Source organism: Notolepis coatsorum (genome assembly GCF_963971535.1).
Source record: "Notolepis coatsorum genome assembly, contig: SCAFFOLD_719, whole genome shotgun sequence".
In the NCBI taxonomy this organism is placed as follows: Eukaryota; Metazoa; Chordata; class Actinopteri; order Aulopiformes; family Paralepididae; genus Notolepis; species Notolepis coatsorum.
Window position 1 is genome coordinate 1,315 of NW_028174056.1, and position 21,619 is coordinate 22,933.

The 21,619-nt window shown below is 48.3% G+C and overlaps 1 protein-coding gene across 1 annotated transcript in view; it reads right to left on the reverse strand.

The window, feature by feature from the left end:
* Window positions 1-666: 666 nt before the first annotated feature.
* LOC311247640 (X-linked retinitis pigmentosa GTPase regulator-like) overlaps window positions 667-21,619 on the reverse strand; it is a gene marked incomplete at its 3' end in the record, with an annotated part of 71,631 nt that continues 50,678 nt past the window's right edge. The window contains exons 10-14 of the mRNA XM_084338659.1: window positions 9,886-10,083; window positions 7,697-7,878; window positions 3,083-3,155; window positions 966-1,242; window positions 667-866 (exon numbers count right to left, since the gene is read on the reverse strand). Of these exons, the coding sequence (XP_084194785.1) occupies window positions 667-866; window positions 966-1,242; window positions 3,083-3,155; window positions 7,697-7,878; window positions 9,886-10,083 (930 nt within the window). The remainder of the gene's footprint in view (window positions 867-965; window positions 1,243-3,082; window positions 3,156-7,696; window positions 7,879-9,885; window positions 10,084-21,619) is intronic.

A 21,619-nucleotide genomic window follows, 5' to 3' on the forward strand; every position in this document is an offset into this window, starting at 1 on the left:
TAGCGTGCCCCAGAGCGAGTACCCCGCAGGCGGGTAGCGTGCCCCAGAGAGAGGACCCCGCAGGCGGGTAGCGTGCCCCAGAGAGAGGACCCCGCAGGCGGGTAGCGTGCCCCAGAGAGAGGACCCCGCAGGCGGGTAGCGTGCCCCAGAGAGAGGACCCCGCAGGCGGGTAGCGTGCCCCAGAGAGAGGACCCTGCAGGCGGGTAGCGTGCCCCAGAGAGAGGACCCCGCAGGCGGGTAGCGTGCCCCAGAGCGAGTACCCCGCAGGCGGGTGAACAGTCCATGGTTGGGGTGAGAGGCGTCTCTGATGATGTTCCGTGCTCTCCGTGAGCACCGCTTCTCATAGATTGATGAGATGGGGGGGGGGGGGGGGGGGGGGGGGGAGGAGTGGGGCCTTGGTGATGCGTTGGTGATGTTCACTACCCTCTGCAGTGATTTCCGGTCCTTAACGGTGCAGTTGCCGTACCAGACTGAGAGGCAGGTGGTGAGGATGCTCTCAATCGTACAGCGATAAAAGTTCACTAGCACGGGAGGGGGTGGGTGGAGTTTGGCCAACTTCCTCAGGAAGAAGAGGCGCTTGTGGGCCTTCTTGACCCGGGTCGAGGTGTTGGTGGTCCAGGACAGGTCCTCAGAGATGTGGACTCCCAGGAATTTAAAACTACAGACCGACTCAACCTCCTCTCCATTGATGTGGATGGGGCTGTGCGGGCCTGTTTTATCTCTCCTGAAGTCCACCACTATGTCCTTAGTTGTTTTGGCGTTGAGGGCCAGGTTGTTGTCAGCACACCACAGAGCTAGGTACTGGACCTCCTCTCTGTACGCCGACTCGTCATTGTTGCTGACTAGTCCCACCACGGTGGTGTCGTCTGCAAACTTGACAATGGTGTTTGAGCCATGCGCCGGTTTGCAGTCGTGGGTGAAGAGGGAGTAGAGAAGAGGGCTCAGCACGCAGCCCTGTGGTACACCAGTGTTCAGGATGAGAGTGGAGGACTTGAGGCTGTCCAGTCTGACATGCTGAGGTCTGTCGGTCAGGAAGTCCAGTATCCAGTTGTAGAGGGACGGGTCGATGCCAAGGTCGTGGAGCTTGGAGATCAGCTTGGAGGGGATGATGGTGTTAAACGCCGAGCTGAAATCAACTAACAGAAGTCGCACGTACGTGTCCTTCTGGTCCAGACGGAGGAGGGCAGGGCGTAGTGCTGCGGAGACGGTGTCGTCCGTTCTCCTGTTCTGGCGGTAGGCAAACTGGTAGGGGTCAAGTGAGGGTGGTAGACAAACTGGTAGGGGTCAAGTGAGGGTGGTAGACAAACTGGTAGGGGTCAAGTGAGGGTGGTAGGCAAACTGGTAGGGGTCAAGTGAGGGTGGTAGACAAACTGGTAGGGGTCAAGTGAGGGTGGTAGGCAAACTGGTAGGGGTCAAGTGAGGGTGGTAGGCAAACTGGTAGGGGTCAAGTGAGGGTGGTAGGCAAACTGGTAGGGGTCAAGTGAGGGTGGTAGGCAAACTGGTAGGGGTCAAGTGAGGGTGGTAGACAAACTGGTAGGGGTCAAGTGAGGGTGGTAGACAAACTGGTAGGGGTCAAGTGAGGGTGGTAGGCAAACTGGTAGGGGTCAAGTGAGGGTGGTAGACAAACTGGTAGGGGTCAAGTGAGGGTGGTAGGCAGGATTTAAGGTGAGCCAGGAGTCAGGACTAGCCTCTGGAAGCACTTCATGATGGTGGAGGTGACTCTTGCCTGGGCCAGGGACAGATTGAACATCTCAGTCAGGATCCCCGTCAGCTGCCCAGCACAGACACTGAGTACCCGTCCGGTAATCCGACACGTGAACCAATGTCTAGTAGCTCTTGTCTTGTGTACAAAGGGTCAGCATGAATATATTGGCAGAATAGACTGAACATTAGTATGCAAATAATAGGTGATTTTCCATTCCCGGCGGCGTGTTGCTTTTTAACAGCGGAGGAGTGCAAGAATGTGACAATGTGACCATGTGACCGCGGCAGCGCGAGAGAGCGGCAGTGCGGAAATAGGCTGTCTATTGCCATTCTCTAAGACAAACGCTAACCTTAACCAGCTCCTTAACAGCGCCTAAACTTAACCTTTCTAACCTTAACCAACTCCGAAACAATGCCTAACCTTAACCTTAACCTTAACCATGCCTAACCTTAACCGGCGAAAGAATACACGTTAAAAAAAAAAAAAAAAAAAAAATTGATGGGATTCGAACTTGAAACCAACGGACCGCAGGACCGCCACGCTGCCAGGTGAGCTAAGCTTCGAATGAGAATCATGGCGGTTTACGGCTAAATAATGCCGTAAGCTCTGCCGCTCCGCTCTGCGGTTGCCGCGCCTGCCGCGGGGCGTGTCGCAGCCAATCAGGGAAAACGCGGAAGCATTCGGCAGCACTCCTTCGCTGTTAATAAGCAATAGGCTTCCCGGCGAGACAAAAAGCCACTGCTTGCTCAAGCGACGCCATCATGTCACAATAATACTATTAATGATAATAATAATGATAATAAAAAACGTTATTTGTATAATATTAATAATGATAATAATAATAATAATAATACACTTTATTTGTATAATACTATTAATAATAATAATAATAATAATAATAATAATAATAATAATAATAATAATAATAATAATAAAAAACGTTATTTGTATAATATTACAAATGATAATAATAATACACTTTATTTGTATAATACTATTCATGATAATAATAATAAACGTTATTTGTATAATATTAATAATGATAATAATAATACACTTTATTTGTATAGCACATTTCCTACAAGCATTAAAATAGACAGAATAAAAGCTAAAAGCAATGTAGACGATAACGATACAACAAAAACATAAATACGGAAATAGCAGCATAAACAACAATAAAATAGCTCTCATTTAGAATTACAACAATCCCAGTGTGGCTGTAGTGAGTGCAGAGAGAGACACGTTTCGCTCTTTTGCCTTCCAGCAGAGTTTCTACTCATCTACTACGGAAACTCAAGCCTGATCGAATCGATACCGAATGGAAATCGAATGGAAAATCATAACCGTGTGAATCTAAATGTAACGTGAGCAGGTGACCTCACCATGTTGAGGAGGTCCGTGGGGTCCGTCTCCAGCAGGCCCTCGCCAGCTGCCCCCTCCTCTGCTCGTTCTGCAGTGGGTCAAACAACCACAGAACTATCACAACAGTTACACGTTTACAATTTGCCATCAAAATACACAAGTCTGACCGGCCGCCAGTTGTGCTTCTTAAAGCTCAGACTGACCCGTCACAAGCCCCGCCCTCTCTTTCTTCATCCTCCATGAACTTGTCAGAGGGAAGCGACGGCTGTGATCGGGAGGATGGAGAAAAGAGGGGGCGGGGCTTGAGATAGGTTCCTCCTTACGGAACCTTTCATTCAAATTATAATTAATTCATGTTAAAATGTATGGAATTCAAGGGTTTCTTTTAAACATTAAAGGTGCTATAGATAAAAATGAGGGCTGTCAGTTTATCGCGTTAATTAGATTAATTTTTTTTTATATGGTCCATTTGCATGTTCTTGGTATCTGATTCTAGGGACATCTGTGGATCTCAGGGAATGTATTCCCAGTGTCAGAAATACTGTGTCTGTTACGAGGCTTGAGTCAATTGTAATGAACCAAATGAGAATATCAATAAAAAAAATTGTATCTTTGACTGTGAATAACACCATGCTCAAATTGACCAAACCTGAAAAATCGAAGCAAATTAATCAATGGAAGATGATTCAACAGAAGGTTTTGTAGATACAGTACTATGAGGGCCGACGTTTCACTCTACTGGTTAAAATTACTTACTTGTTGTGAGTAGTACGTTCGTTGATAAAAAAAAATAATAATGTCCACAGCCGCTCCAGTGTAAAACAAAGATATCCAAATGGTTTATTTCTCTTCCACAGCGAAGTCTTTCTTTACAGAAGTGGTCCTAAAGCTATTTTCCTAAATATTCACGTCACTACAAGGTAGGAAAACTGTATTTTCCCAGTCTCCAAAATCACCGCCGACTCGACACATGAAAATTCCTCCTCACTGGAAAGCAGAAAATCTGTTGTTTAGTCTATCTGTTGAGTACCGCTCAGCACGGTTTCAAGATGCACAATAAGATCTTCTGAGAGAATTGCTGAATAAAGATACACAAATGTTCTAGAAGGTTCGGTCATGACATCACCACAAATGTTCTAGGATGTTCGATGTTCTAGAATGTCGGCTATGACATCACCACAAATGGCAGAGGCATTGGATGATGTCAAACTTAAACTTGTGCAAGAACTACTGGACTTAAAAGAGCCAGAAGGAAGTGGAGAAGGTACCAGAGCTGCAGCTGCTGGAGGACATGATGAAGCTCCTGCTGCAGCCGCCAAGAAGAAGAAGCTGAGTGACCTTCTTCAAAACAGAAGAACAGGTCAGGCCCAGGCTGGAGTTCCAAAAAGAGTGCAGGCTGATGCAGAGCTGACCAAGTTTCTCCAAGAAGATGCACTTGATGCATCTTCTGATCCCTTGATGTGGTGGCGTGATAATCAAAGAAGGTATCCTTTGATGGCCAAATTAGCACAAAAATACATGTGCATTTGTGCAACAAGCACCAGCTCAGAGAGAATGTTTAGCACAGCTGGCAACATCGCTACTCCTCAGAGATCCTGCCTTAAACCACACAACGTCAACATGTTGGTGTTTCTTGCTAGAAATCTGCCAAACTGAAGTAGCTACAGATTTGCACATGGCCTGTTGATGCATCTGGCTGCTTTGATTAATATCAAGTATTTTGATGTCGTTATTCTGCACTTTTTTTTTTTTTTTTTTTTTACAAAGGTACTCCTACTGTAACTGGATTGGCAGTGTTGCCTGTTAAGGAATGTATGACTCTTACATCTGTGCCTTATTTAAGTGCAAACTGTGCAATACATTTTACTTGATTTATCCATTGCATTTATTGTTTTTGGTTGTGTGTGTTTTTTTATTCAAGTGCAATGTTTGCTAACAGAGACTGAGAGTCCATTTTATTTATTGTTTTTGTTTTTTATTCAAGTGCAATTTTTGCCAACAGAGACAGAGTCCATTTTATATATTGTTTTTTATTACAGTGCATTTTTTTTAACAGATGCCGAGAGTCCATTTTATTTATTGTTTTTGGTTGTGTTTTTTATTCAAGTGCAATTTTTGCCAACGGAGACAGAGTCCATTTTATATATTGTTTTTGTTTTTTATTACAGTGCATTTTTGTGAACAGAGGCTGAGAGTCTATTTTATTGTTTTCGGTTGTTTTATTTATTTAGGATATTTAAAATGTCTTCCAATGTTAAATAAAAGTTTATTGCACTTTGAAACTGTGTCCTTGCATTATTATGCTATTATTATTATATTTGTGAATTTTTAAAAGAAAATTGAGAACTTTTGGGAAATAATAAAAAAAAGAAATCCAAAAAAAAACATCTCGAACCGGTCGCAATAATATCGCTTATCGCGATATTTTTGGGGGCAATTAATCGCCCAGCAAAATGTGTTATCGTGGCAGGCCTAGTTTATGCATTCGCAAATATGAGAGCTCTGTCATTGAAGTGGGTGGTGGCAGCGTAACAGCGTTCACCCTGATGTAAACAAAACAAGTCATTGATAAGCGACGGCCATATTAGACACATAGCCATAATTTAAGATATAGTTTATGCATTTGCAAATATGAGAGCTCTGTCATTGAAGTGGGTGGTGGCAGCGTAACAGCGTTCACCCTGATGTAAAGTAGCGATTTTTTATTGGTTTGTCATGACAAACCAATTACATAATCCGACATATGTGTAAAGAAACAACATATTCCAGTTAACGGTATATTTTTTTAATGATTCATTACGGTATAAATTAGGTTAACTGGAGCTGCGTATTGCTGGCTCTCATATTTGCAAATGCAACAGCGTTCACCCTGATGTAAACAAAACAAGTCATTGATAAGCGACGGCCATATTAGACACATAGCCATAATTTAAGATATAGTTTATGCATTCGCAAATATGAAAGCTCTGTCATTGAAGGCGCTTGTCGCGGCTCATGCACGGGCGTACGCGATAACTGGCGGCGATAAGGGGGGCGTGCTAGCGTAGGGTCACGTGGGCTTAGTGGCCAATCAGAGGAACCCGGAAACCGAACAGCGTTGTAGAAGGCATAGACGCCGCCCGGACCAATATAATCGACGCACAGCCCCATACACAGTCTCAAAGGAAGTGCAATACTTGCCGCATCCCACCAGGCAGCAGTATTGGACTTTTGCAATCTCAGACTCATTCCCTATTCCCTAACACCAGGCTCCCTGGATGGATAATGAATGGAAATAGCGAATAAAAGAAATAACGATCAAATAACGTATATATACGTGGTTGGCGTTCAACGATTGGCAGCCAATAACGTATATAATCGCTGTTGGCAGGGAAAGAGACTAGAGTTAATGTCGTTGTTTACATGTTGCATGCATGTATCCCCTCCCTACTTCCACATGTCCCCACGTGGAATGCACCTGATTGGATAAATGACTCTAGTGTGACATCTAGTGGCTGAATGTTATCTATAGCAGTGTTTCTCAACTGGTGGGTCGCGACCCAAAAGTGGGTGTAAAAAAAAAAATGTTGCACTCTTTGTGAAAGTGGCTTCTCAGCTCTGGTCCAGCTGAAGACAGAGCAGAGGAACAGATTGGACATTGAGCATGACCTCAGAGTTGCTTTGTCTACCATCACCCCAGACTTTGAGACTCAGGAGCAAACAACATCCCCAGTTATCCCATTAGGTCCCTGGGATGTTAAGCTTTGATGAACATTGTTACTCAGCTGATAGAGTTGTACCCTTCCTGATGACTTGTCGTACAGAACTTGTAAGTCACTTTGGATAAAAGCGTCAGCTAAATGACTAAATGTATATGTAAAATGTAATGTGAGCTAAGAAGGATATATAATTTATTATTATTATTTATTATTATTTTATTTCATTGGATTTTTAGCCCTAGTTGCACTTGTGTTGCACTTGTTGTGTTTATTTCATGTTTTTAACAGTGCATGAAAGATTGCGTATTACTGCAAAATAAAAAAATAAAAAATCATAGTGGTTAAAAAATCTGGGTCGCGATTTAATGACTAAGGAAAATGTTTGGGTCCCGAGGCGAGACCAGTTGAGAACCACTGGTTTATAGCACCTTGAAATATATTCAACATACTGTAAGTGAGGAGGAAGAGGAGGAGGAGGAGGAAGAGGAGGAGGAGGAGGAGGAGGAAGAGGAGGAAAAGGAGGAGAAGGAGGAGAAAGAGGAGGAAGAGGAGGAGGAGGAGGAAGAGGAGGATGAGGAGGTGAGGTAGGTACCCTTGTGTGTTGAGCCTGCACCCCTGTGTTGGTGAGGAGGAAGAGGAAGAGGAGGAGGAGGAGGAGGAGGAAGAGGAAGAGGAGGAGGAGGAGGAAGAAGAGGAAGAAGAGGAGTAGGAAGAGGAGGAGGAAGAGGAGGAGGAAGAAGAGGAGGAGGAAGAGGATGAGGAAGAGGAGGAGGAAGAAGAGGAGGAGGAAGAGGAGGAGGAGGAGGAGGAGGAAGATGAGGAAGAAGAGGAGTAGGAAGAGGAGGAGGAAGAGGAGGAGGAAGAAGAGGAGGAAGAAGAGGAGGAGGAGGAAGAGGAGGAGGAAGAGGAGGAAGAGGAGGAGAGGTAGTACCGTTGTGTGTGGCGCCTGCGCCCCTGTGTTGGTGACTGCCGGTGTGCACCTGTCTGTGGGCCAGCTCCGGGGGGCCAGCCGGGGGGGAGGGTCTGGCTGGACACCTGCATGGGGCTGAGGTAGCTGCTGGTCATGGGGGGCAGGGTGCGGAACATGGGCCCAAACTGGTCCGGGGAGCTCTCCTGTAGGGGGGGGAGGGGGGCGGTTAGCTCTCCTGTAGGGGGGGAGGGAGGGAGGGGGGAGGTTAGCTCTCCTGTAGGGGGGGGGGGGGGGGGGGAGGTTAGCTCTCCTGTAGGGAGGGAGGGGGGGAGGTTAGCTCACCTGTAGGGAGGGAGGGAGGGAGGGAGGGGGGAGGTTAGCTCTCCTGTAGGGAGGGGGGGAGGGGGGAGGTTAGCTCTCCTGTAGGGGGGGGGGGGGGGGAGGTTAGCTCTCCTGTAGGGGGGGAGGTTAGCTCTCCTGTAGGGAGGGGGGGAGGGGGGAGGTTAGCTCTCCTGTAGGGGGGGGGGGGAGGGGGGAGGTTAGCTCTCCTGTAGGGAGGGGGGAGGGAGGGGGGAGGTTAGCTCTCCTGTAGGGAGGGAGGGGGGAGGTTAGCTCTCCTGTAGGGAGGGAGGGGGGGAGGTTAGCTCTGCTGTAGGGAGGGAGGGAGGGAGGGGGGAGGTTAGCTCTCCTGTAGGGAGGGAGGGGGGAGGTTAGCTCTCCTGTAGGGGGGGGGGGGAGGTTAGCTCTGCTGTAGGGAGGGAGGGGGGGAGGTTAGCTCTGCTGTAGGGAGGGAGGGAGGGAGGGGGGAGGTTAGCTCTGCTGTAGGGAGGGAGGGAGGGAGGGGGGAGGTTAGCTCTCCTGTAGGGAGGGAGGGGGGGGGAGGTTAGCTCTGCTGTAGGGGGGGAGGGAGGGGGGAGGTTAGCTCTCCTGTAGGGAGGGGGGGAGGGGGGAGGTTAGCTCTCCTGTAGGGAGGGGGGAGGGGGGAGGTTAGCTCTCCTGTAGGGGGGGGGGGGGGGAGGTTAGCTCTCCTGTAGGGAGGGGGGGGAGGGGGGAGGTTAGCTCTCCTGTAGGGGGGGGGGGGGGTTAGCTCTCCTGTAGGGGGGGGGAGGGGGGAGGTTAGCTCTCCTGTAGGGAGGGGGGGGAGGTTAGCTCTCCTGTAGGGGGGGGGAGGGGGGAGGTTAGCTCACCTGTAGGGAGGGAGGGGAGGGGAGGTTAGCTCACCTGTGGGGAGGGGGGGGAGGGGGGAGGTTAGCTCTCCTGTAGGGGGGGGGCGGAGGGGGGAGGTTAGCTCTCCTGTAGGGGGGGGGAGGGGGGAGGTTAGCTCTCCTGTAGGGGGGGGGGGAGGTTAGCTCTCCTGTAGGGGGGGGGGGGGGGGGAGGTTAGCTCTCCTGTAGGGGGGAGGTTAGCTCTCCTGTAGGGGGGGGGGGGGGGTTAGCTCTCCTGTAGGGGGGGGGGGGGTTAGCTCTCCTGTAGGGAGGGGGGAGGTTAGCTCTCCTGTAGGGGGGGGAGGTTAGCTCTCCTGTAGGGGGGGGGGGGAGGTTAGCTCTCCTGTAGGGAGGGAGGGAGGGAGGGGGGAGGTTAGCTCTCCTGTAGGGAGGGGGAGGTTAGCTATCCTGTAGGGGGGGGGGGAGGTTAGCTCTCCTGTAGGGAGGGGGGAGGTTAGCTCTCCTGTAGGGGGGGGGAGGTTAGCTCTCCTGTAGGGAGGGGGGGAGGTTAGCTCTCCTGTAGGGAGGGGGGAGGTTAGCTCTCCTGTAGGGAGGGGGAGGTTAGCTCTCCTGTAGGGAGGGGGGAGGTTAGCTGTAGGGAGGGGGGAGGTTAGCTCTCCTGTAGGGGGGGGGGAGGTTAGCTCTCCTGTAGGGGGGGAGGTTAGCCCCTGTAAATGTCCTAACACAACCCCCTCCAATGTACAGTTTCTTCCCCCTCAAATGTATATACTCTCTTTTTTAAACTCTTTTTGTATCACAAACAGTACTGTATTTGTAAATCTGGTATGTCATAAATGTATAGATGTAGCAGTACTGTCTATCTGTATGTCATATACTGTATGTTATGATGAATTGAAAATGGGGGACCCTGATGTAAACAAGACGAAAGTCTGTCTCTGGTCTGCATCCCCTTAACAATTGTATGTATTGAGCTGTACTGTACTGTACCCATTCTGCAATCTGTTAATACAATGTTCAATCAATCAATCAATCAATCAAACCCACCCTCTCTCTCCTGCGCACCCGGGCCGAGAGGCTCCTCTGCAGGGTAGCCGTGGTGGTGTTCACCCCTGACCCCAGCAGCTCCAGGTAGGACTTCTCCAGGTTGTCCTCCGTCACGTCTCCTTCCTCCAGCGTCAGGTCGCTGCAGCCCTGGTCTCTGGGCCGGGCCAGGACCAGCATGTGACAGCCCCCGCAGGTCGCCTGGGGTCAGGGGTCAGGGAGGGACACACACACACACACACACACACACATTAGGACAGGGAGATCAGGGTGGGTGATTGTTAATCGACAATCTCAAACTCCACCCTCTTTCTCCCGATCCTCCAATCGCAGCTGCCGGGGAAAGCAACAGTTGTAATTGGAGAATCAGGAAAAGAGGGCGGGGTTTTGAGATTTGAGGTCAATTTAGAACAATAATTGAGGGCAGATTTTTGTGACCTTGTTTCAGCAGCTCTGTCATTGAAGTGGGAAAAGTGATTAAACAGCAGCGCGTCTGCACTCAGAAGATGGCGCGACAATATTGCTCTGGCGTTGAAGTGGGAAAGCGGCAGTGAAACACAGCAGCGTCTGCCGCTGCCGCCTCTGCCGCTGCCGCGGGGGCGGGCCACGGCGTGTCACGTGGCCGTCGCGGCCAATCAGGCGAACCCGGAAACCGAAATCCAACTAAATCCGTTGCGGAAGTGATACACGCGACTGGGAGCTCTGGAAATGTACTATCATATGAGAGATAAATGTGAAGCATTTATACAACAGGCAATACAATTCTGTCGGTCGGCTCGCAAAAAAAGGCGGTCGCCCGGCTAAAATCGCCCGCCGTGTGCGGAGACCTTTAGATCTAACATGTTTCTGTTTATCTATAAGATCTAACATGTTTCTGTTTATCTATAAGATCTAACATGTTTAAGATAAGATAAGATAAGATATTCCTTTATTAATCCCCTTGGGGAAATTCGTGACACACACATACAGCTCAACGTCTCATTAATGATATTAACAACAACACAATCATTACATTTTTACAGTAACAATGGCACAGCATAAATTCAACAGACATGTACATTTGTTGACACATGTCATCATTACAGGAGGCCTGAGACACTGTATGCGATAGTCGGCTGCATTCCACCATGTCGAAACACAGTGGATCGCGCCTGGTGAACTGGAGGGGGGGCGGAGTGGAGGGGGGGGGGGGGGGGGGGCATTGGAGATTCGGGTAAGGAATTTGGTTGTGGAGCAGTCAAGGGGGCCCCCACCGACGCGCATCAGAGGCAGCCTGCCACGGCGTATGGCGCCAGTTGAGTTACATCAACAGGGGCGGATGGGGGGGGGGGGGTGGGGGGGGGTAGGGGGGGCCTCATCAATCTTATCGCTTCCAGACAGTACAGTTTGTCTCCTCTTTCCCAGAAATCACACATCGCCGGAGAGTCAACTCCTCCGCGTTGACCTTGGCCTCGGTTCGTTCCACAGCAGAAAGCATAAGGAGGGTGTGGGAAGGGGGAGGGGGGGGGGGGGTGATAAAATGCAGCTCGAGGCAGAAATGCCGCATATGGTCAGAATCAGGTCAATTTTGTCTAATCATCGTCACCATCGTCGTATCCCCTATTACGGTACGGTGGCATCTTTATTTTCACGTCCCTAATTTTTGACGTGATATCCAGTATGGCCTGTGACCGCGAAAGTTCCTCTGCATGGTTAGAAGCAAGTCTCTCAAGAATTGTCTTCAAGCATGACTGTTCGTCTACGTGGTAGAGTTCGCCTCTTTCCAACATGGTCTTGGAGCTCAATTGTTCATCACCGCGCAGGGTACTTAGGTCAGCGATTTTCTTAAACAGTTCCATTAGGTTTTCCTTGATCCCGGCCAGATCCCTGGCCAGAGAAATCAACTTCTTCCGAATTAGCTTCAGGCAGTACCAGATCCAGCAGCTGACGGAGCCCAGGCCGAGCAGCATGACAATTAGAAGATATACGTCCTCAACGTCGTTTATCTCCAGCGGGAAAAAGCATATTGCGAGCCAGGTCCCGTATGAATTTATGGTGTATCCCGCCTGATAGCTCCTAAGAGGGCATAATGGGTCATCCGCATTCTGCTTCCTTGTAGAGAATATGCGATCAATCGCTGTAAAAGCCCAGCTTATTAGATCCATATTACGGTCAAAAGTCGAGTTGAGTTGAGGATTCTGTTGTAAAAAAGAAAGAAGAAAAAGGTCAAAACGTCTGAGCGTTTCCAGCGAGTGCAGATCTAGGCTCCGGTGAAACAAGCTGTAAGGGCTGGTACGGACGTCTCCAAACCGATAAGAGAGAGGCCTTGAGGTGTTTCTCTGGAGGAGGGAGAGGAGATAAAAATGCGACTGCTCCTGGGAAGAGAGTGTGAGTTTCTGTTTATCTATAAGATCTAACATGTTTCTGTTTATCTATAAGATCTAACATGTTTCTGTTTATCTATAAGATCTAACATGTTTCTGTTTATCTATAAGATCTAACATGTTTCTGTTTATCTATAAGATCTAACATGTTTATCTATAAGATCTAACATGTTTCTGTTTATCTATAAGATCTAACATGTTTATCTATAAGATCTAACATGTTTCTGTTTATCTATAAGATCTAACATGTTTATCTATAAGATCTAACATGTTTCTGTTTATCTATAAGATCTAACATGTTTCTGTTTATCTATAAGATCTAACATGCTTCTGTTTATCTATAAGATCTAACATGTTTCTGTTTATCTATAAGATCTAACATGTTTCTGTTTATCTATAAGATCTAACATGTTTCTGTTTATCTATAAGATCTAACATGTTTATCTATAAGATCTAACATGTTTCTGTTTATCTATAAGATCTAACATGTTTATCTATAAGATCTAACATGTTTCTGTTTATCTATAAGATCTAACATGTTTATCTATAAGATCTAACATGTTTCTGTTTATCTATAAGATCTAACATGTTTATCTATAAGATCTAACATGTTTCTGTTTATCTATAAGATCTAACATGTTTCTGTTTATCTATAAGATCTAACATGCTTCTGTTTATCTATAAGATCTAACATGTTTCTGTTTATCTATAAGATCTAACATGTTTATCTATAAGATCTAACATGTTTCTGTTTATCTATAAGATCTAACATGTTTATCTATAAGATCTAACATGTTTCTGTTTATCTATAAGATCTAACATGTTTATCTATAAGATCTAACATGTTTCTGTTTATCTATAAGATCTAACATGTTTATCTATAAGATCTAACATGTTTCTGTTTATCTATAAGATCTAACATGTTTCTGTTTATCTATAAGATCTAACATGCTTCTTGTAACTGAGGGGTACAATTCCCTGACTGTATTGTTAAGTATGGTATTAAACCACTACCTCTTGTACTTTAACTTCTGGCCATCCAGTACATGATATAGATATGATGAACACTTTCCCACCTGATGAAACGAAGTCCACACAAATGTACAAATCGAATATTTAATATAGCAAAAGGTATATACAACGTTCACTTGTTTACACTTATGATTTGGAATGCACTTGTATGGCAAATGAGTATTCGTAGGTAAATCAACATTGAATGTCCAATCTCTGGTTACGCAGGGAGTAAGTATACAACCCGGTTCTCTAGGGAACTATAGCGATGGTACTTAAATGATTATAGCTGGTGTCGAGGAGCCTCAGGATTCGAGAATCCCCACCTTCCCTGTCAGGGTAAAATGGATCTCGCCTTTAGATCTATACCTAACCAGAGAGGCAATGGGTAAAAGAGCATATCCTACAGGTATAATCCCCATAAGTTCCACAGGTGCAGTTCCCTGTGGCCTGGACACTAAGAGGATGAGATACCAGGAGGAACCGGCAGAAGGAGGAGTGGGGGCACAGCATCGTCCAAACCAAAGCCCCCCTCAGCCGGGGACACTAGACTGGTACAAAAGCATCGATAGCTGGTACAAAAGCATCAATAGCCCGGAATCCCCAGGGTCCCAGATGGACTGGTACGAGACCTACATCAACTCCAAATCCTTGGAGGAACAACAAGAGGTTAGTAAAACTAGGTACCAGAAGACCAAGGCCCGAGTGAACTGGCGGGACCCGCAGAAGGCCTCACCGAAAGGAAGGAGGCACCGGTCGTCCGAGTCATCAGGCAGCACGCCAGAGAGAGAACATCGCCTTGCTGACCCCAGGAGACAACCAGGGGCTGGAGGAGCCATAGAGAGGGACGACTACTTCCCCCCCCTGCCAGCCTACGCTCTGCCACCAGCTCCTAACAATAGCCCTGCTGAAGGAGGGCTACTAGAAGATCCAGAGATGGGGGAAATGATGAAAGATGGGAGTGGTCTAGGTGACCTATCCCTCTCCAAACCAGCAACAAGGCCCACCGTCCTAGTCGCACCAGCAACAAAGCCCACCGTCCTAGCCCCCCCACTCCCCAAGAGGAAATGGGATGCGGTTTTGGGATGGTATAAAACAGTCCCTACACCCCTCTGCGCTGAACCACCCGGGGAGACGGTACTGGAGTGCATGATAAGGGAGGTGGCAGAAGGGTTAACAGAGAGGGAGAGGGTCCGAGGAGAAGCAGTGGTGGAGTGGATCAGAACGATCCCAGCACCACACCCAGCACCACCCCCAGCACCACCCCAAGCACCACCAGTCCTTGAAATACCAGGGATGGATGAGCCGCTGGAGATATTCCTAGCCAGCTATGAAACAATGATGGGAGATGATCTCCTAGATCTAGCAGACAGCCCAGACGTACTGGAAATACATGCCCCTGACAACAAGGACAATGGTTGGGAGAACTGGTACTGAGAGATACTAAGGAGCCAAGAAGAAACTACAAAATACGAAGCAACCTCCAGAGGGTGACAACGAGTGATTAGAACTGCAAATGAATTATAACCAATCATGTATGGCTGATTAAAGAAATGTATTATTATTCAGCATACAATGTAAAGATGATTATAATGTTTTGAAATCAGTAATTATGTCTTGTAATCAGTATAACAGAAACATGATTTATGATTACCGAACTGTATCATTTATACCAGTGGTACTGTACTTTTGAGATGAGACATTGGAACTGGGTATGTAGTGACTCAACACGGAACTGTGAATAGGGGAAGTCATGACCATGTATGGGGAAAACGAACTGTAGTAACCTCAAGGTACAAGTGAGAGGCTGGCAAGGAAGGGGTTACTGAATTTACTGAGCAGAGAAAGAGGATGGATCACAGAGGACAGGCACGCAAACCCCTATAAAAAGGGAAGTTACACAGAGAAACGAGCAGAGCGCTGGGACGGCTCTCAAGGTAAGACTAACCTTTTGAACAGGCACCAGATGAGGAACCAGAGGAGCCAACTCTCTGCAATTGTCCGGAGATCTTCGAGGGGACTCAAACCCCAGCAGTAACCTAAGACCTAAAGTGAGTACAACAGGCTCCATCTGGTCTAGGGGAACTGTAAATCACAGATGAATGTGTCGCTAGCTCTCTCGCTCTAGGTTTGATCGAAACCGAGGAGTGTTGGCGCTGGAACACGTTCCAGATTTAAGAGTCCCTGGGAGTCTTCGGCTGTTGCACGGACGGCAGATTAGACCTCTGGTCCATCGCTCTCCCTGCTCAAACCCAGGATAAATATCGCGCGGTGTTGGTTCCTTGTACTGGGAGCTGGCCCCGTGGTAGATAATTTATCCGAGCAGGACCAAAGCAGAGGTGAAGGGGAAGTTGATCGCTTCCTCCAGACTCTCAAGCTGGGGACTTCCAGAAATTACTACATTCTCAGTTCAGGGAAGCTCACTGTTACATAATAACTAAAATTCGATTTATCTTTTAATTTTGATTCTTTATTTCTTTAAATGTTTTTCTACTTTGATTCGAGTTCTATTCTCTTATCGACCTGAACTGTGGCTTTTTACCCATTTATGTAACCAAAATAAAAGCTTGAATAAAATAAAATCTTTGCTTTTATAATAATAAAAAATAATTGAAATAAAAAGAGACTTTGTGGAACTCCACTCTTTTTACCCATTGAAGGGGGCTCTTGCTGGTGATATAATTGTGTAAGGTATAGCGTGCATGAAGACAGGTTCTCAACGGTTACTCTTAAAACAAGTGAACATTTCCCCGACCGCATAAGTATACATGTGGTCACTACTTTTCCGACACCCACACCATCATATTCAATCATAAGTAGATAGCTGTCGTTAATTCTGGTGTCCTCGGGGACCTCTCGATCCACTGGCTATTTATCAAGAGACGCCGAGGGTGCAAAGGGGAGAGACCAGGAGACGAAGACAGTGAGAAGTCGGACGAATATCTACGCCCCGCAGCTTAAACACACCGAGAAGAGCTGGTAGGCGGTAAGACCCCCCAGCTTCCCGGTGCGGACCCTTTAAACGGAGAGCTGTTCAGTAGTCTTGTACAAGGCTTAATAACTGGGATTGAACAGGTGGCGCCCAACGTGGGGCGTTAACGAGTAGTTAATTAGTAAATTAATTAGTGAATTGATTTTGTTAATTATTCTTAACGCCGCCAAACCGAACCTGGAAAAGCGGCTAACGAAGAGCCGCATAGTCCTGAACGACCCAGAGAGTGGAGAGAGGCCAAGCGGAGAGACCGTGGAACCCTCTCCAGGGAAGCAGACACAGAGGTGAGAGAATCTCTAGGTGAAAACTTCCAGAAAACAGGTGTCTGGCCGGACCAGCCAGATACCCAGAGAGAGGCCAAGCGGAGAGACCGTGGAACCCTCTCCAGGGAAGCAGACACAGAGGTAAGAGAATCTCTAGGTGAAAACTTCCAGAAAACAGGTGTCTGGCCGGACCAGCTAGATACCCAGGCGGAAACCAAGGAAGAAGGTGGAAGCCGCAGAGGAGGACGGTAAGTGACAATAACCCGTCCAAATAGCCCACAGTGTTCCTGGCCATCCCTAACCCAAGGCGTTGAAGGGGGGCTTTGGCAGGAATACGACTCGACAAGCGAAGACAACAAGTAAGTGAGATAACAGGTACAACCCAGCGATGGCTGACAACGAAGCCGAAGATAACGAAGCACCCCGGGAGGGGGAACTGATTACACTCGACCAGATCAACAACAGAGTACAGCTCAACCCGGACCATGAAGTAATACCCGTGGGCCAGACAAGAACTTGGGGAGAGTTGAGCCCACTCCTCCAGCAGTATCTAGACGGGTGCAGGGGGACCACGCCACTGGCAGAGGTAAGTGAAAAAATAACCCTCCAACTAGGAAATAAGAAGGCATATGGCCTATGGGTGAACATGGGAGGTGGAGGATTCAGAAGAATATCCCTGGTACCAAGCCCAAAGGAGCATAAGGCGAAAACTAAAATCATATCCAGTTGGATTGTCTGGCTGGGAGAGGTCCTGAACACCAAGATATACGAGCTGGAGGAACAGGTAACTGCACTTTACAGCCCAGGAGAAGAATATGACCCGATGATAAAGATGCTGTCCCGGGCGATAGGACTGGACGGACGGCTATCAACCATCGGAACGGTTCGGGCCGTAAGTAGACAAAAAGAGCACACAGCAGCCCTAACTTCTATCCTACAGGTATACGGAGGGAATGGACGAGCTGGGGGGGGGTCCGTCCAGGACAGCCTGGACGGGGCCCAACCCGGGTCGAATATAGAGGACTCTGATACCGAGGACGAAGAACAAGGCGCCCCGGCTAAGAAACCGGAGACCATAAGACAACCAGGTGGGTCCCTAGGTGAAGACATTATGGAGAAAGCCCACGGTCTGCTGGGGCTGCTACATACGACACTGGCCCCAGAACCTGCAGACCCAGGTACAGTTCTGAGAGCGGTTGCAGCGTACGAGGATAGAGCTATTAATCCACAGGCGCCGAATGAAGAAAACAAACTGACCCACATGAAAAGGAACCAGTTGCCCCCGCTCCCAAACTGGGTCAAAATGGTAGGTCAAAGAGGTAGTGGCCAGATCTTCGCGTGGGAAGGCGACCCCTGGCAGCTCGACGCTGATGCCCTCCTGGTGTTGTCAGGTAAGGACATGGAACTATATAACTACAATTTCAGGACAAGACTGGAACAAGAAACCGGAGCAGGCTACCGGCTGGCACTGGAGAAATGAGCGAGGCTATCCCGGTAGGGAAGGCCTAAGACCTAACCCTCCCCAAACAGGGCCCTCACAGATGCGGTCGAACCAACAGGCAGAAAGACCAGAGCCACGACCCAGGTCTAATCCCCCCGGGACGAGCAATACGAGACCAACCTCCCGACCAACGAACACAAGAGGAGGGGCCCCAAGAGACCCTGGTTACTTGTCCCCAGACGACTTCAAAGCATTGACTCCCGAGCAAAAAGAAGCCCATATCCACGCCCGCAGAGCAAACAGAGACTACGAGAATAACTAATGGCGGGACCAAATCTAAAGGTAACCCTAGAGCATGCCTACTGGGTGGGGGATAGCATTTATGCTGATGTAGGAAAAACCCCTTACCTAGTAGACTCCGGGGCAGAGGTGTCTATGACCCGCAAAAAGCTAGAAAAGATTGGACACCTCAAAATACAATTAGCAGATAAAACTATAAGGAAAATACCCTACAGTATATGGAAGAATATAGTCTGGTTGTTAGGACCATACGACCTAATAACGCCACGAGATTTAAAAGAACTCCACAGCCTCACAAAAAGTAAAGTAACAGTAAATAAGAGACTGACGGGACTCCAGTCCAGGCTGATTAGACTGGGTCCCCTACAACAAGCATCGACCGGAAAAGAGTGGTATAAACCCGTGGACGTTCCGGAGGTGACCACCCAGAAAATAGCAGAAAGCGACTTCTCGACAGAAGGTAAGAAGAGATTAAGAACTATAATAGAAGGGGCAGAAGTAGCCTACTTCAAGAATGACTGCGGGGAGCTGGGACCGGAATACACTCACACCATTGAAGGGGGAGTGCATCCACCAGTCCGGCAGTACCCCCTGAACCCGGGAGCGGTGCAGGAGATGGATCTGATCGTCAAGGAATTAACAACCCTAGGAATCATCCGGGCAGAGGTAAACCCAATAACCAACAGCCCTATCCAAGCAGTGAAGAAACCAGAGGCAGCCGGAGGAGGGTGGAGGCCAGTGATCAACTTCAAAGCCCTCAACCGCAGAACAATAGCTAACCGAGCTAGCCTCATCAACCCCCAAGGTACGTTGAAAACCCTACAGGTCAAGAAATATAAATCATGCATTGACCTAGCCAACGGATTCTTTAGCCTAGTATTGGCTAGGGTGTCCCAGGGAAAAACAGCGTTCACCCACAAGGGGGGATCATATGTTTGGCAGAGGCTCCCGCAGGGTTATAAAAACAGCCCAAATGTATTCCAGAGTGCCGTTATGAGCATATTAGAGGGCCTAGGGGCCACGGTGTATATCGACGATGTGTTCATAGCAGACGACACTGAAGACGAGCACTTAGATCGACTACAACAGGTGGCGAGACGACTGACGGAAGCTGGGCTAAAGCTGAACCTGAAGAAATGCCAATTCGGACGATTCCAGGTAAATTACCTAGGTTTTCAGGTCTCCACAGACCTGGGATTATCGGACGGGTATCGGGAGAAGTTGGACCAAATACTACCCCCAACAACGGAGAACGAGCTCCAGAAGATCCTGGGGCTCTGTAACTACGTGAGGGATCATGTACCCAGCTATCAAAGGTATGCCAAACCCCTGTATGCGCGACTCAAAAAGAAAGAGCTGCAACCGGGGGAAAAGCCAAATAAAAGGCTAGAATGGACAGCAACAGATCAAAGTAACCTAGAGAAACTAAAGCAAGCCATTAAAGAGGCTGTAAGACTAGAACCAAGAAGCCTAACGTGTAGGTTAATGGCAACGATCGACTGTGAGGAAGAAGACGCAGTAGTAAAGGTCAGTAACGAAGGAGGGGGCCTGGTAACACTCTGGAGTTATACCCTGTCCTCAGTAGAGAGGAAATACCAGACAGAAGAGAAAGAACTAGCAGTATTAGCTAAATACTGGGGGGCCATGAAAGAATTGGCCCAAGGACAGGGGATTAAAGTAATAACAGAGAGCCAGGTACACCGCTTCCTAAGAAAAGGAACCATAGAAAGCACCAAAGCAACAAATGTCAGGTGGGGGAGATGGGAAGATATTCTGTTAGACCCCGACCTAGAAATAGGTCCTGCACTACCCTCCAGCCGAAAGAAGCCACCCAAACCAGAGGTGATGATGGAGCCATACGAGTGGGAAGTCTTCACAGATGGCTCCAAGAAAGGACAGGATAACGACAGAGCCTACTGGGGCTTTATTCTGAAATACCAAGGTAAGGAAATACACCGACAGAGAGGCTGGATCGCAGGAAGCGCCCAGTCAGGAGAGGTGACAGCAGTCCTGGAGGGACTGCTGGAATTGGAACAAAGAAAAATAAAGAAGGCCAGAGTGATAACCGACAGTTTCTACTGTACCCAAGCGCTTAAAGAAGACTTGGGTATCTGGGTAGAAAACGGGTTTGAAGGGGCTAAAGGTAAGCCGATAGCCCATCAAGAAATCTGGAAAAAGGTAGCCGAGTTACGGCTGATGCTGGATCTCGACGTGGTACACCAGAGGGCCCACGTCAGAGAGGGAGAGTACTGGCGGGGAAACGATGAAGTGGACCGCTACGTACAGGTAAGAAAGGTTGTCTTCATAGGAGTCGAGAAATGGGACAGCACCCCCAAAGGAAGGGTGGTCCCAGAAGAAAGTGTAGAGGAGGTGGGGCTAGCCGTGCATGAAAGCCTAGGACATGCAGGCCCCCTCCCCACACGAAAGGAACTGGAGAAGCAGCAGCTTTGGATTCCGGAGCGCCGGATACGCAAAGTCCTGAAAGACTGTAAGGTATGTGGTCAATACAATGCAGGAAGAAGAGGACAGAGGGTGGCCGGGCTCACCATCAAGAGTACCGTGCCCTGGGGCTCGATCTGCATGGACGTGGCCGGACCCCTGGGCATAAATGGTAAGAGAGGAGAAAAGTACCTATTGGTACTAGTAGACTCTATGTCAGGCTATGTAGTCATTAGACCAGCAAGGAAGGCTAATGGCAGCAGTGTAGTAAGTATGTTAGATCAGACATGTAGTGTGATGGGAATCCCTAGGGAACTCAGGACAGACAACGGGACTCACTTCAAGAACGCACAGGTGGACAGATGGTGCCAAGAGAACGGGGTGATGAGAATTTACTCCCCCCCGTACACCCCCCAAGCAAACGGAGTGGTAGAGCGCACCATAGGGTTAGTAAAAGGTTGGATAGGAAAGAACGCCAACACCAAAGAATGGAGCGTCCAAGCGCTAGAAGTGGGCAAGGCCTTGAACGACAGGGTAAGAGCAGACAGACCCTCCCCCTCGGAGGAACTAAATCAACGGCCCTTTACGTCACAGGAAGTAGGGCGGAGCCAAGGGGTATATAAGCCCGAGGCAGGAGTTAAACATCAGTTCGAGGTGGGGCAACGGGTCTGGATAAAGGTGAGGGATCACCCAGTAGCAGCTGCAGTCAAACCTAAGTACGAGAAGTCTGATATAGTGAAGAAGATCTTAGATAGTAACACGGTACTACTAGAGAAGAGTGGAATCCAGGGTGTAGGGCAGCTGAAGCCAGTCCCTAATTAAGAGGTAACCAGGAACCGAAACCATGGCCATGAGCACGCAGAACCTTCCACCCTTTGTTAGAGTGGCCACTATCAAGGGGGTGGTTGTCACCAGAAGAAGCATTAAA